Raw genomic sequence first — 16,115 nt, 5'->3', positions numbered from 1 at the left:
TAACAGTAAATCTACATGCAGACTTACATACAATTTCTAATTTTTTTGGTTATCATATGAATATGATAGGCACCCTTCATTTCGTCTTCAGGTCAAGAGTCATTTCCTTTGTGAAATCCATATAGAATTCTCATGCATACAAAAAAAAGCTACCCACAATCCCATTGCACGCTGCCTCCACATCTCCTTAATGAACCTATTACATGTGCACCTTTGCTGTCTCACATATGGCAGAAAATCGAGGAGCCCTTTTGAATCCACAAAGCACGAAGCTGTTGGCTACCAGACTGATTGCACAGCCTCAATCAAATGCGTGTCTGGCTGTCAGCGTCTGGTTAGTGGCACGGCAGAGAAAATTGATGTGGGAATATTGAGGCAGGCAAGGATCCTTATGGGTCTGCTTTAAAGCGGCAGCCAGGATGCTACGGTGCCTTCAGGGCACATCTGATTGAGAGAGAAGATGGGATCAGAGCCAGCAACAGATTAGCTGGCAGAAGAGGGAAACTGACCTATAAAGATGAATATTTATATAGTACTGAGGATATTTTAGATCGTAGCATCAACAGTGGAGGGTTATAACTAGCGGTTTTTTAATTCTGCAACATTGCTCTCTAACCAGGGCGGGATGCCCTAGAGGTAGCCTCTAAAAAAGGGCCGCCATCTGCCACAGGCGTCGATTCAAACCCACCTGGGGGACGTTTCATAGCTACTTTGACAACCAACGTTTTCAAGTCATTTTCTAAAATGTGACTCCAGTAAATAATACCAACCAACAGGAAGTCATTTCAAGTGATTCTGGTTTGGTGCAGAGTAATAGTGATATTTCAGGAGAGCTATGAGGGACATGATGGGATCAAAACCTCAATATTGCATCATGAAACATTATTGGATAGTAATGTGGATTTTAGTTAAATTAAATTAAATTTTCCTCAGTGCATAAATTAGCTGCTTAACAATAAAGCAATATACACAATGAAATTGTTTATGGGTAAGAAATGCAAGTATAATGTGATGAAACTGCACACCACAGGGGCAAAACGGAGGTACAAATTACCATTAATTAGTCCTAAAATCTGTTGCTGAGTATTATTAAATAAATTCACTGTAAAGTCTAAATTATATTTAATTACTGCAAATTGTATTGCCCTCAGGAGTAAATAAATGAGAGCTTTTCTCAAACACTAAGTACTATTAAGCATTGTTAATATCGTTTTACAAAAATATGTGTTAAAAATAAATCTGTAGTTAATTGACGGCTGCTTGAGATTACCATGTTTAAAAAAAAAGTCCAGATTGTACAATGTAGACAAAAACACCATTATATTGAATTCATTTAGAGCTTGTTTCCTTCAGGCAGTGTGAAATGAAATTGAACTTAAAAAATATTACTAACAGCAGATTTGAGCATATTTTCTTCCAAACATTAGGATTTGTTTTTTCTAAATGATTGTTGAGGATATTTGTATTCTCATTATGCCTTTTTTTTAATCAGGTTTCCATGAATGCCTCCTCTTCCCACTGTTTTTTGGGAGTTAGACGCTTCAAACTTTTGATCCACTGACTTTGAGAACAAGTTGCAAAAATAAACAAACTGCATGAGGCAAAATTATGTATTTTAAACCACAATAGACGGGTACATAAATGACTTACTATTTGAGATAGTGCAGCCCAAGAAATCTTGTCCAAAAAATTTTATTTACAGACTTTCTCAATTTTAACAGAGCATTGGCTCCGGCAAAGCCCACTGCTGTTCAGACAGGGGTTGCATTAAAGTAATAAATCAAAAGAAGAAAAAGTGCAGACATTCAGTCAGGCTTGAATAACTATTTCAAATTTTTTACAGCTTCACTCAGACTTTCCCACTAAAGTGGTGGACAGAGTAATAGCAGGAGTGGGAAATTTGCTATTCACATAAAACTGCAAAGTACAACGATAAGGTGAATATAAATCGATTTTGTGACGTATAAAATGTTGCAGCAACCATAATTCTTTAACATTTGAAAATTATAGATGACATTTACAAATTGCAACCAAGGAAAGCTAGTAAGGCTCCTTGGATGAAAAAAAATATGAGTTTGCAGATAAAATTAACCAACAATATATTGCCTCAGTGCAAACACTGACCTTATGCATTCAGGTAATTTTTTGTCTTCTATTTTTAGTTTTGCCCTTTTGAATTCATCTTGATAGTTGTAAGCAGTGGATTTGTATATGAACTGCAGTGTTTCAACCAGACTAGGTTCATAATGTAAAACAACAGTTTTTTATTGGCTTATGGCATATGAATGATTATTATTTTTACAAATTATCTCCAGTCATGTGACAAATAATCCTCCCCATTTCCAAATTATGGAAACCCTGAAAAAATAATTATCATAATAAAATAATAATATATCATTACTATTTTATTTTATTGGGATGAGTTTTCATTGTCTTTCTTTGCCCATGACACTATTAACAGGAAATATTTTTACTTCTAGAATAAATCAACAAATCGTGGACTAAAATTATTTTCATATGAAGTAACTTATATTTTTCCTGAGAAAAAAGCAAAACAAAATGCAATGTATAAACCTGATACTTTCTTAAATTTAGATTTAGATTTTTACCTGTAAATCTAAAATCAATAAAACACAAAAAAAATCTTATGAGCAACTGGATAAAGCAGAGCAATGAAATTATTCTCCTTCAATGTGTTTTAATAGATGTTAGCGACCATATTCAATAATAACTGCAACACACTGTCTATCATATTGCATTAAAAATCACATTAAAAACATTGTTAGTGTTTTATATAAATTACTACAAGATAAAAAAAGAGAAAAGAAACAACATTGTTAATAAATATGTGTTAGGAGCAGACTTAAGAAGAGTTTATAACATTAAGTAAACAATTTAGGTTACATAATTAGGATTAGTATCAGACAAACTGTGAAGGTAATATCCGAATAATTATAATAAACAGTTATGTGATAATTCTGATAATTATAGCAATTTTTCTAAAGCCTTGTCATTCTTTTATGTTGTGCTTGCAGTGAGAAAGTCCTGTTGTTTCTGGAAGTCATTTATAATCATCGTTTAAGACATATGATGTAATTTTAGGGAAATGTGTAAAGTTTGTCTTATAGAGCGTGTTTGTAATTATTTACTCCACTGTCAAGACACATTTCTGTTTTACATACCAAGTGTTAAGTGCAGCCTCTTTCATTTATACCACCTGAAAAAATCACCTACTATATTTGTAAAGGGTTGATCTTGTAAAATATCCAAAGGGCTTAAGGGTGTGTTATAACATGTTGTGATTAAAGCAAGGCAGTGACCTGTGATTAAATTTTTCCTTGGCCTCATTATCATCTTTAAATATAACTTAATTTTAAAGCCACAGTACATTAAGCAATTTGATCACTGGAGGCAAAGCAGAAACAACAAAGCAATTGTTCCCCCTTAGATTATGCTCTGTTTAGCATGAACAAGATGTACATATTGTGTAGAATAATCTCATTTATTCACTTTCTGATTGGGGATATTTCACAAGTTACTAATGAGTTAAATCTGTGGTCAATTAAAGAAAATCTCTTGCAAGGAGAAATAAACTTATTGTCAAAATAAAGGATTTAACATAGCAAACAGGCAAGAGCTTAACATAGTTACTGTTTCAGCAGGCGGCGAATTATTTAACCCTAATTGATGCGGTGAGTAGCTTCTCGTTTCTTAAACAACCACATCAAAAGGCATTGTGCGGTTGTGTTATTCTTTTTCAGTAGAGTCAAATTATTGGCATGTATCTGTCAAAAAAGCATCTGTTGCTAAATCTTCTAAAGTCTGGCTCAGAACATTGCAATATTTTATTAAAAAGTGAAAGAATAGTGGGGAACCATATTTGATTTTTTAAGCTCTCGTAGCCACTGGTTACTAAAATGTCTTGCTAAATTTAATTGCAAAAAAAAACACCAGAGCTCATGGCGTTTTCCAATGCACAGAATAAGGAAAGCTCACGGAGTTTGGATTCGACAGCTGTGTAGCCATAAGAAAAAAAACATTTTATCCATGTGACTAATTAGAAAAAAGACTTTAGCTTACATAGGAAGCACAGAACTTGAACTTCAGAGCAATAGAGGACGGTCACATGGTCTGATAAGTTCAGATTTCCCCTATTCAACTGTGAGGGACATAAACCTCTGGGGGCGATGCTATGATGTGAGGTTGATGCGGTTGTTCAAGTCAAGGTTCAGTACAGATGTGTGTCCAGAGTATAAGGTCAGCACATACTGAACGAACAAGTTTTTCCATGAGTAGATTTAATTTTTCTCTGACGGCACAGACAGATTCCAAAATTACAATGTCAAGATTCATCGGGCTCAAATTACGAAGTGGTACAACTTTCCCATCATCTTGACAAAATGAATGCATTTCTAAATGAAATTAAATGTTCTGCAGAGGCTTGTTGAAATGATGCCACTGCGAAAGCAATCAAAGACAAAGACGGCAAAATATCAGCGTGTGGGACTTGTTTTTGGATAGAAAGTGTATTTTCTGCATACTAACCAGTCAAGCACATTACCCCTGTTGCCTTAATGCATCTTTGCATATTATGGATACCGTAACACATCTACAAGATGCTCATGAACAGATATGTAGTCTAGGAAAGCTAAAATGGTACAGGCCATTTCTCCAAATACTAGAGTGAGTGGATGTTTATATAAAGACTTATATGGATGGAAGAGCCATAATAAAACTTTTGAATCTAATCTTTGGTAATGCAATTAATTTAATCACTATGCCCTCCCTGAAAAAAGGACCTTAAATCCTTTAAGGCCCTGAATTAGTCTGATATTCCTACCTGTATATATAACAGGCCAGTTAAGCAACAAGCTTTAGAGAGATTTATTAGAGCCACTAGATCCTTTCACAATTCACTGAAGCCTCTTCCCATGTTCAAGTGGGCCCTTTTCTTTCCCCCTGTCCTTCTTCAGTGTAGACCACATCAAGGCTGCTGCTTGCTTCTGTTCGTATCACATGCATTATGTCCTTCTATCTCCCGGTCAATGGCTACCTTTTCTCAGACGGCCAGCCCCAATTCAGATGCCCTCTCTTCAGGGCCACTCTCTATCTCACCACAGACACAGAATAAAAGCCGGGGAAATCACATTACTATGTTCGTATGGAGCCTCTATTACATTAGGTCAGCGAACACTCAACTGTAATTCTGCTACTGTAGAGAAACAGAAAGTGAATTGAACATACCGGGCCGGCACAGCTTGACAAATTGTTGCTTGTGGTCATTTTCCAAATGTTACTCTCCCTCCGATCCGCATCTAGAGAGATGGAAGCACATTTTACAGAGTTGGAAGATATACGACATTGATAAAGGCAAACCTGTAATCTGTGGGCAAGAAAAGCCTTTTGAGAGGCAGAAACCAGGAATGGCAAACCAGACAATGGAGCCTGTCCTCTACCAGCAATGACCTTTATGGCATTAGCGTGAGGCTAATACGACGCAAAGTGTGCTCTCTAATTAGTTTCATGCTTACTATTTTATGTTTTTATCAGCAGAGAGCTGGCACAAGCATTCTCTTCTTTTTAAGGACTGTTTTGACAGAGAGGAGATGAAACAAGGATATGTGTATTCAACAGTATCGTTGACTGAGGGTTAACATAGTCTAACATTTCATGAAAAATGCAATTGTAAAGCAAAATCTTAGTTAAGAATCAGATAAATAGCTTGCCTGGCATATTCCTATCCAGGAAAATAGCAAACTAGAAGCATAAAGTCAAGTTTTGTGCTGACCTGCTCTCTGGCCTCCGTGCACTTCTTCAATGTGCAACCATCCAACACTTTGTGTGTCCATTTCCATACCGTCTCCTCTTCAGCTCCTGCAGCTTTGCCCATTGTGTGTGCACATTCTGTCCTGCTTTTTTTTATTTATCTTTTTTTATGCCAGGCAATGACAGAATGTCAGCTACTGTGGGTAAGAGAGGATAGACAGCAGAACCAAGATTGCTCCTCTCCGGTTTTCCTCCCAGTGAATGACTGCTGTCTTGTGATTACACCAGCAATCATTTCTCAACAAAAAGAGATATAAATAGGGTCGCCATAGCACCTTATTAACACAACCCTGTAGTTTGATCTGATGCGACATGATGCGCATTCATATTCAAAAGAGACTTTTTTTATGTTTTAACTATTCCAAGCCATTTAATAGGTAGAAATAAAGTCGCAAAACAGAAAAATGTGTTCTCTTCTCCCGAGTGCCAATTTCTGCTTCTAACAAGCATAGAGGATATGGCAGCACAAACCATAATTTCCCAGAATTATGTTCCCTTTTAGAAGAACCAGGCCAAGAAAGTTCAGGAAACATGCTTTTGTAATCTTTCTCTACCACACCACTGCATGAGAACACACTCTGTGATCTGCATTATTCTCATAGCTTGCTCGCACTTATCGTGTATCTCCCTGCCACTTCATTCAAACTAAATACAACTCTAACATGCCTTTTCCATACATATGACTTTTATGTCATGTGATCTCCAGCTAACCAAGCTGCCACAGATTTTCCAAGATGGCTGCTAAAGTTGTAAATTAGACTGGAAAAGTCAAAAAGCTACTTTAAGGTCAATATCCAATATTGCTGCTGTGTTTATGAAACATAGAGTTGCAAGAATGAAATGCTTTTTTTTTCCTCACAACTATTTATATTATATTATGCAGAGCCCCCAAAGTGACATGGAGGATTTTTTTTTCCTTTTGCATTCTCTCACAATACTGTACTGATCAGTTCATGCGGAACAATTGAATACTGTAAGCCTTTCTTATGGTGGCCATCGTACTCTCTGCTATTATATAAGGTTTTCGTAAGGTTTTTCCATGTATATTAATATCTTGTGAAATATCTGAAGCTTTATATCTTTTTCTTTAGGATGGAAATGCACCACAGTTATTATCTGAGTTATTATTGTGGGGTAATAAGTCATCTGACAGTTTTGATTGTGTCTCTTTTGTGTTGGTAGTCTGAATGGTTTAAATGTGCAGTTCCATCTCAACCTTACACGCGCAAACATAAACATGCAGTGAATAAATCGATTTTCAATCAGACCAGCAAATGTAGTAAGCATATTGCGAGGGAACGCAAAAGTTTTGTGAGGTAGCATAAAAGAAAACATTTTCCCCCACGTCCTCTAGATTGCTCTGTAATATTATATCAGTGGCTCACAGCACCGTACACTTGCTCTTCGTGTCTTCAGTGTCTGACAGAAATGCACAATCTGCTTCTATCAAAAAACTTTTTTGCTGTAGTACAAATAATTTTAGAACAGGAGAAAACGACATGCATAGCACATATTCTTTGGAAGAAACCAGAATTGAATTGAATACCTCTGCAGAATAAAATGATAATGGATGTGCTAATTACGGTGAAATGTCACACAGCAGTCGACAGCATGGTGCCAAGTAAAATGTTAAACCACAAGTAAAAGAGTTCTCCCTAAAGGTCACTTGAAGCACCAAAGTTAGCAATGTATTGCCTTGTTGCTGAAAATGTGCTATATAAATAAAATTACCTTTACCTTTACCTTTATAAAATGAATTTAAAGCACGAAGAACGGACAAAAATACTTCAGTAATACAGATTACCACTGAAAATAATGATAATTTTTTCGTCAGATTGATGAACCATTAATTACTAAATGTTTTCAACACAAGGTTTTCAGTTTTACTGGATGAAATGACAAATACAATAGAATACAAGAAATATGACAATGAATAGCTCTTTATAGCTTACGTTAAGCTTACAACAACTTTAAACTGACGTTATGGAGGGAGACCTACGAAAGTAACAACAGGGAACAGAGCATTCTGAATACACAACAATAATGTGATCAAGGTAGTAATAATAGGGCCACTATAAAGTAATAAAGTGTAATAATAGTAAACATAAACATTGAACATTCAATAGTAAACAGTACACTGTGTATATACAGACACATTCAATAAATAAGAATGTTTTTAAAAGGTTTATTTCAGTAACTCAGTTCACTGAGCAAAGAATATTACATATATTAATTACACATAAATTGATATTTTCAAGCCCTTATTTAATTTAATTACTTAAAACATCAATCAATCAAGTTTATTTGAATAGCACATTTCAACAGTAAGGTGGTTCAAGGTGCTTCACATAACAAAAACAGAAATATAGATACACTCATATTAAAGCATTTTTTATAAATGAGACGTGGAAACTTTTGTCTGTTTGTGCTTAAGATTAACTTTGTAACGCAAGAACAAGTCAAGACAGACATAATTTTTACTAACTTTAAAACTGACACAATCAACCTCATTTCATTTTACCAGCTCATTGTAGCTGAGCTGGTTTTAATATCTTGAAAAGAAAGGAAGACACTTTTCTGCCACATTGCAACCCACTTAACACAAAGCATTAGGTCTTTCTTTTGTCAATAAATGGTTATTAACAGCTAACTACAGCTTTTAAGTTAATCTCAGGGGAAATGAGTCATCTTATTAAAAAAAACAACCTTTGGAGTGCTTGGGTTAAGTTTTAAACACACAAAAGAATAAGAAGGAGAAGAACTGAGAAGAAATTCACAAATGGCACATGAACACCCCTGACTCAGCCATGCCTGAAAGCGCTGAGTTTATACAAGTGGGTTTGTGTTCCAGCCATCAGCCACAGGCAGGACCTGATGTAGTCGCTGAAATTGTAAGATCAAGGACACAAGCAGCTGAAATGAGTTTTCCTCTGCTACCCCGAAGGAAAACAGAGGCGAGGTCGTTTATGTGTTCATTGAGCACTTTATCAGGTATGTCAAACTATTACTGGCTGGGATCTCCCTTTGCTCTCTAAAAAGTGCCTTTTTTTATAGGTTCTGCCACAAAAACCTTCAGGGTTCTTGTTGACATTATTGCATCACATAATTCCTACAGACCTTGCAGTTGAACAGCGATGCTGCGCAGCTCCTGACACGGTTCTGAGCTGTGGTAACCTGGCTGGTTCCAGGACAAATATGTTGCTCATGAGAGCGTATGCTCCGCTCCGCTCCACTCAATCAGATTGATTGTTTTAGTTACTACTGTTGTTAATCAAACAATCTGTAAATTCACCTTCAATGCCAATTATCAACATGGAGGTTTACCCTGACGCATGCTAACTCTGGGCGATTATTTTCTAAACCAAACAATGGAGATAGTCAGGCCAGAAAACTGAAGATATTAATAGTTTTAGAAACTATTGAAGCCACTCCCCGGCCCTCATTCCAGCCGTCTTTAGGACTCATTTTATGAACATCCTAGTTTTAAGTGACAAATCCAATAGAGGTGTTGAGGCATAACCTTAAACATGTCATTCACGTTTGAAAAATTTTTATTGCGGCTGAAATAAAACCTTTTTCACAAAGAAGAGTCGGCCAGGTTCTTTCCTCACTCGTTATTGCAAAAGCTTTTTGGAAACTGTTGCGAATAAGAATGGCACCACCTGTTTTAAGCTGTAGGCTGCCAAACCAGATTAATGAAGATACTTAAAGGAAGTTTAGATTTAAATTTACGCTTGGATTTTCTGAGATTATGCTTGTTTAATGCATTTTTTCATTTGACGTAACTTAGAGTACAGTACCCCTAACTCTGTTACCATGCTTTAGGAAATATCCCTGGAGACAGACATCATGGTACAATATGTCACTGTGTATGGCAGTGAGATAATTTTATTTTATTTTTACCTTTTCTCACTACACAACCAGCTTAGTAAATGATGTGCACCAGTAAGTGCACGCAGGTGGTCCTTGGTGAAAACCACCAGGGCTACCTGTCTATGCAGAAGCAAATCAGTGGCCTCTAAAGCAACGCAGAGACAAGCACGGCATCTTGAGTTGTGTCAGAGATGCTCATCCATTCCTCAAAAGCTGTGACAGGGTGCAGCTGTCAACAGTTTGCAGCTGAGCGCTCCTCAGTCAGTAGCCAAAGACGATTGCAGTTATGAAGCTTTTTCACAGAGGTAGCCTGTGAGATTACAGTTTGTGAGCTGAAAATATTGGAGAGGAGAAAATAGAAAGAATTGTTTTTGGAGCTAAGTGGCAGGAAAAGGTAATACTTATCCAAGAAATGATGCTGAATACTAAATGTAATTATTTTTAAACTGGCAATATTTTTCTGGGATAAATAATTTTTAGGTGTTTTTTACTAAAAAACTATTGAAATGATTACCTGTGTTAAAAATTGACTGTAATAATTTATAAAGGACTTTTTGATTTAATTTCAAAATATGAATTCATATTTTGAAATGATTTCAAAATGCATGTTACTTCTTGGACATGTATGTTTTGTCCAAGAGGTAACATCGCCCCCTTATGGATGTTTGAGACATTTCCAGAGGGGAGTGTTGATAAGCGGATGTGAAAATGTATGTGGAAAAACTACAGCTAGAATTTTTTTAATTAAAAAACCTTAAAACAAGACCTGAGTACGGCAATGAACTTGCTAAATGTCTTCAAATATTTTTGTTATTTGGAGTTTCTTTTAGAAACAAAAAGGAAGTGACTACAAAGAAAGTATTTATACATACAAAGAACCCAAAACTAGCATTTAATTACACCTCAGTCAGCTCAGGATGATTTTCTTTGAAAATATACAAAAATTAAGTAAAGTCACAGTTTTTTAAGCCTCTCTGAACCCGGTGGTCGTTCCGCCATCACCACAAATCTCTTTCTCATTTCCACTGTTATTTGCACACTTTTACTCACATTAATAACTCTTTTTCTGCAAAATTTACATTTTTCAAATATTTTACATACTCTGATGGCTTGCAGAGATACACATGCACATCATGTATATTTAAAAAAGTTATCCTACACAGTTGCACATCCCTTAGATCAGAGAATGGTATCTCTGACACAGTATCTTTATATTGTGATCTGCATAGTATAATATTCCTACATTTGTTTTTACTTTTTAAAAAAATGTTAACAATTTTTTATCTTTGTGTGGACTTTGATGCATTGCACCTGAATTTTCCCTCTGTGGGACAATAAAGTGCATTTTTGTTCTATTCTAATAAAATGTATAAACAGAAATAAAGTGTATTTCTGTTCATTGCAATCTGAGAATCCCAGGGTTGGATTTATACAAAATGAATGAAGGTTTTATGAAGAGAGCAAAGCTTTATCAACTTTTTATTTATTATTATTATTATTATTATTATTATTATTATTATTATTATTATTATTATTATTATTATTATTATTATTATTTGTTATGCTGAGGTGTTTTCCAAGGAAGAAAAAAATTAAATTCTGATTGTTTTCAAGGCTCTGTATCTCTCAACACACAAAAACACACGCCCACACACACAGATTATGTTCTCTTAAATTGTACAAGCAAATAAAACAAGTTTGAATAGAAAGTTAGAATAACAACCAGCTTGAATCTATTTCGAATCAGCCGTACACACTTGGCTATTTTTGTAAAGCAACGTGTAACATGAGCTCACACCCGGCAAACATTCTCTTTCACACAGGGGAAGACAGAGTCTCAAACCAAAAGACAACTCTCAGTCTGTCTGTATCCCACAACAAAGATTTCAGACGGGTTTTAACACTTTCATGTTTCACTGAGTCCAAGTGGAATGACGAAGGAGGTCAGCTACAGAGTTTTTATTTCAGGCTTTGGGTGTTGTAATGTTCCCCAGCAGCTGTTGTGACTCTGTGTCACAGAGCATGTGGATAAGCGTCAGCGTGTGGGGATTCTCCAGTACTTTCCAGCTTAAACCTTAAACTTTTGCCTGGTAAGTTACCAGCTCCATTTACTCCCATTTCTCTGAAAACCTTCAAAGTGCTGCTCAGAGGAGTGAGACAGGATTTCAAGTTACAGGACAAAGTGACAGGTACGATCATCTGCAAGTTGATTGAAAATAAAATCAGGATTGCTGAGAAAGTAACACAGATGTAGTTTAATATAGCAGGAAAAAGTAGCTTAGATTTTTAAAAGTTTCACTGACTATACTGTTTATAACTGGGCTCAGGTCAGTTGAAGGCAGCCATGTTTCATCTTTAACCCCTTTAATGGGGAGCCACACAGAAAATGATTACAGATTTGTCTAATTTTACAAAACATTTTCTATCCATTTATTCTCCGCAGAAACGTTGCAATGACTCTCCAGTGGACGGCGGTGGCCTTCTTCCTGTATGCAGAGATAGTGTTCAACCTCATCCTGTGCATACCCTTCATATCAGCACACAGGTACCAGAGTATGCTATGTTAACATTAGATCAACACTTTAAATGTCATTTCAGGCCTGTGCAGATCAGACTGTGCAAATCTACACTTTTGAGTCAACATGTAAACAATACAGTTCTAATAATTCTCCAGCTAATTGCATCTTTATTGTTTTAACAAATACTTCTATTGTCTGACATTAAAGCAACACATATTGTACCTTCTTTGCAGATGGCATTTAGTTTTCCACTGGAGAATCTGGAGCTGGTTGTCTCCATACTGGAACAAGTTCTTCTTTGCGATGATAATGGCCCTTGTTGTTCTTTTTTGTGGTAAGGACTCGGCTGACAGAAAGTGGTCACATTCCTTGAATTTTCTCATATTTTGTGAGCTTATGACAAAAAGCTTGGCGTTTCTCATTGTTTCATTCATCATTTCTCACGTATATTTGACACACCAAAATAAAGTAAAACAAAATTGTGAAGCAGGATGGGAAGACAGTGACTGTGAATACATTTGTATTCATCCTACAAAATTGTCCATTGTAACTGGTTTCTGAATCAGAAAAGCACCGAATGCATCCTGAAATTGGAGGTTTATGGCTACATGTATAATTTAGTGATTGTTTAAGGTATTGTATTTCTCACAATCTGTTTTTTATTAAACCAGTGGCAGACATATAGTACCGCAGGATATTTTGTTTCTTCACTGCTTGAACGTCTGAAATTAAGTGAAATACATAAATACTGGCTTGTTTTGATCATAGCTTTTATTACCAACAGAATAGTAAATCCTACTATTCTCACTTCCTACCACAGGACTGCCCTCAACTTGGGTGCAATGTCAAAATTCAAGTGTCCAGGTTAAGTAATTCAGGCCTTCTGGCTAGGCCTATTTTGCTTCCAAGTGTCAAAAGTAAAGCAAGGTTTACGGTATGGTTGCTGGGGGCAACCATACCGTAAACCTTGATTTCCATCAATTGGGAAATTAATGGAGCTGTTCTGTGAAGACCTGCGAGGTTGAGTGAAAAAACAACATTATGAAGACCAGCAGAAAGATCACAGATAAAGTTGTGGGCAATCTGAAAGCAGGGTCATAAATTAAGAGTGTAAAGACATTATTCTAGCTACCTAAAAATGGAAGCTCGTTCCAACAATACATGGGTCATATAAAGTCCGGGACAACAACTTAAAACAGAAGTACAATAAGTTTGAATGGCCCAGTCAAAGTCCACAACAACAGTACATCCAACTGACAACCTGTGTCTGGAGCTGGAAATTAACTTTTATAAACTCTATCCAGGCTGAGAGAGCCTGAACTACTGAACAAGGACGAACAGGATACTTTATGTTCCTGTATTGCATAACACGGTTTAGGTTGTTATACAACAAAATGTGAAAAGTTCTGTATGAATAAGCGACATCAGTACGAACTCCTGCTCAACCTGTCATGTCTGCTTTCTAACCCTAACCTCAGACGCCATCCGAGAAGTGCAGAAGTACTCTGGCCCTGAGCCCATGCATGATGCCCAAGCCAACCCGAACCTGTACGACCACGTCCACATGAAGCTGTTCAGGGCCCAGAGGAACCTTTACATCTGTGGCTTCTCTCTTTTTCTCCTTCTGTGAGTGCAGAGCCAGACAAACGACATCCTGAGGTCCTGCTTTATCTGTATAACATGCAGTCAATTTGCTTTTCTGCTCTGCAGTGTCATGCGCCGGATTGTCACTCTGCAAAACCAGATTGCTGAGACTTCGGTAAACACTGCAGGTCTTCAGGCACAGATGGATAATGCATTTAAAACTGCTGAGAAGCACCAGGAGGACAACCAGATTCTCAAAACAGTGAGAATTAGTGATTCATATGTTTGCAGTGATAGAAACCTTAAAAAAAATTTCAATAACTTGCATGCATTTCTTGTTTTGATCAAAGGTTTTGCAGAAGGACTTTGTCGTGTATAACTGAACTGAGATAATTTTTTTTATAGCTGATGATGTTTTAGCGGAAGTGTGTAGAGTATCCAAAAATCGTTTTCCAACAGGAGCATCAATATACTTTTCACTCAAATAGTCAAGTATATAAAGAACATGAAAGTATTTCAAGTTCTGATTAGATCTGATTTAATTGCTGTAATCAGACATACAAACTTTGTTTTCACATTCTACTATTTAAACTGAAAAAAAATAAGTAAAAGATGGCTGTAGTTATAAGATAATGCATTCTCTTATCCAATGTAAAAATAAAAAATAGCTATTTGTTAACTAAGGACGATGGTGTTTGCTTAGGCTCTCCTGGGAAGAGAACAATCTACGCTGATAACAAATAATCAATTGAAGTTGGAGATTGAAAAGCTTCAAAGTCAACTAAAGGTTGCCAAGGAAGGTGAGTAGTCCTTGCTTTGATTTGTTTAAATTAAAATAATTTTAAAAAATCTAAAAACAGTCAAACTTCTGTTTTTACTTGTTACGGTTGTATTTTTGTATGTTTTGTGGCCCTTAACAAAAAACACAAATGATTACATCCAATAAAGATCAATGAACAATCAATGTTAAAGTAAAAACATCAAACTAAAATTTTTCCTTGTACAATAATGTTTTAGACACTCTAAATCTTCAAGACATTTTTTCCTACATTTTTGTTCTAAAACTGTCAAAGCAAGTTTAAAATTAAGCTTACTCTTTCCAAACAAGACGACAAGCACCAACCTTATTAAGCTGGCTGAAAATTTAACGTCTTCTAGACGGCCACCGGCTGGCCTGAAGGCCCTAAAGAGTGCATTAGTTTGCTTCTGCCTTAAGTCATCTCTAACAACTGTGACTTTTTAGAAACGATTGACTGTTTTTGTGTCCAGCTGTGCGAAGGTCTGATGCTGAAGTTGAAGCCATGAAGAAGCAGGCCAAAGGTCTGGCGGGTGAATATGACAGACTACTAAGGGAGCACTATCTGCTGCAGGTATGCCGCACAAACCCAAATTACAGAACATTTTCACCTCACTCACAGCTGTCATAGTTTGTTGATAACACTGTTCTCGATCCACAGAACCTCCAAAGTGCTGAGGATAAAAAAGATCAGTAATCACGTAGCTGTGATGAGACCTGGGTTTTCCTCCACCCCTCCCACAGACGAGATGTCGCAGCAACAGCAGACACCATATGTCTTCGTCACAAAACTCTTCAGGTTTAATTTCTTCCGGAGAAGAAGATTGTTTGTATATATACAGTACAGACCAAACGTTTGGACACAACTCTGTGTCCAAACGTTTTGTCTGTACTGTATATATATATACACTGCTCAAAAAAATAAAGGGACAGGTGTTTAACACTTAAAGTGTTCCCTTTATTTTTTTGAGCAGTATATATACAGTACAGACCAAAGGTTTGGACACACCTTCTAATTCAATGGGTTTTCTTTATTTTCATGACTATTTAAAAGGCAATAAATCCCACTTATTAACCTGACAGGGCAGGTTGACCTATGAAGTGAAAACCATTTCAGGTGACGACCTCTTGAAGCTCATCAAGAAAATGCAGAGTGTGTGCAAAGCAGTAATCACAGCAAAAGGTTGCTACTTTGAAGAAACTAGAATATAAGGGCTATTTTCAGTTGTTTTACACTTTTTTGTTTAGTGCATATTTCCACATGTGTTATTCACAGTTTTGATGCCTTCAGTGTGAATCTACAATGTCAATAGTCATGAAAATAAAGGAAACTCATTGAATTAAAAGGTGTGTCCAAACTTTTGGTCTGTACTGTATATGTAAAAGATTAAGAAAATTTTCTGCAATTTGTTGAATAAATAAAAGCCCATTTTCCATTTTGTTTTGCTGGCATGGTAACATTTCAACACATATGCACATATGCAATCATTGTTCATCTTAGAACCGGCTGGAAAAAT

At 36.3% G+C, this 16,115-nt stretch overlaps 1 protein-coding gene across 2 annotated transcripts; it reads left to right on the top strand.

Moving 5' to 3' along the window:
* The first annotated feature begins 11,508 nt into the window (after positions 1-11,508).
* LOC102231141 (B-cell receptor-associated protein 29-like) lies at positions 11,509-15,492 on the top strand. 2 transcript variants are annotated; one of them, XM_023353375.1, is made up of 8 exons: positions 11,509-11,789; positions 12,143-12,244; positions 12,452-12,552; positions 13,697-13,844; positions 13,929-14,064; positions 14,506-14,602; positions 15,072-15,172; positions 15,260-15,492. In XM_023353375.1, exons 2-8 carry the CDS (start codon positions 12,153-12,155, stop codon positions 15,293-15,295), a joined length of 711 nt encoding a protein of 236 aa, XP_023209143.1. In that variant the 5' UTR covers positions 11,509-11,789; positions 12,143-12,152; the 3' UTR covers positions 15,296-15,492. The 2 variants fall into 2 exon arrangements, with proteins under 2 accessions (XP_023209143.1, XP_005796445.1); XM_005796388.2 differs by having other exon boundaries at positions 11,509-11,888; positions 15,260-15,491.
* The last annotated feature ends 623 nt before the right edge of the window (positions 15,493-16,115 follow it).

The sequence above is a fragment of the Xiphophorus maculatus genome, chromosome 2 (assembly GCF_002775205.1).
Source record: "Xiphophorus maculatus strain JP 163 A chromosome 2, X_maculatus-5.0-male, whole genome shotgun sequence".
Taxonomy (NCBI): Eukaryota; Metazoa; Chordata; class Actinopteri; order Cyprinodontiformes; family Poeciliidae; genus Xiphophorus; species Xiphophorus maculatus.
This window is presented reverse-complemented; position numbering and strand designations above follow the sequence as displayed.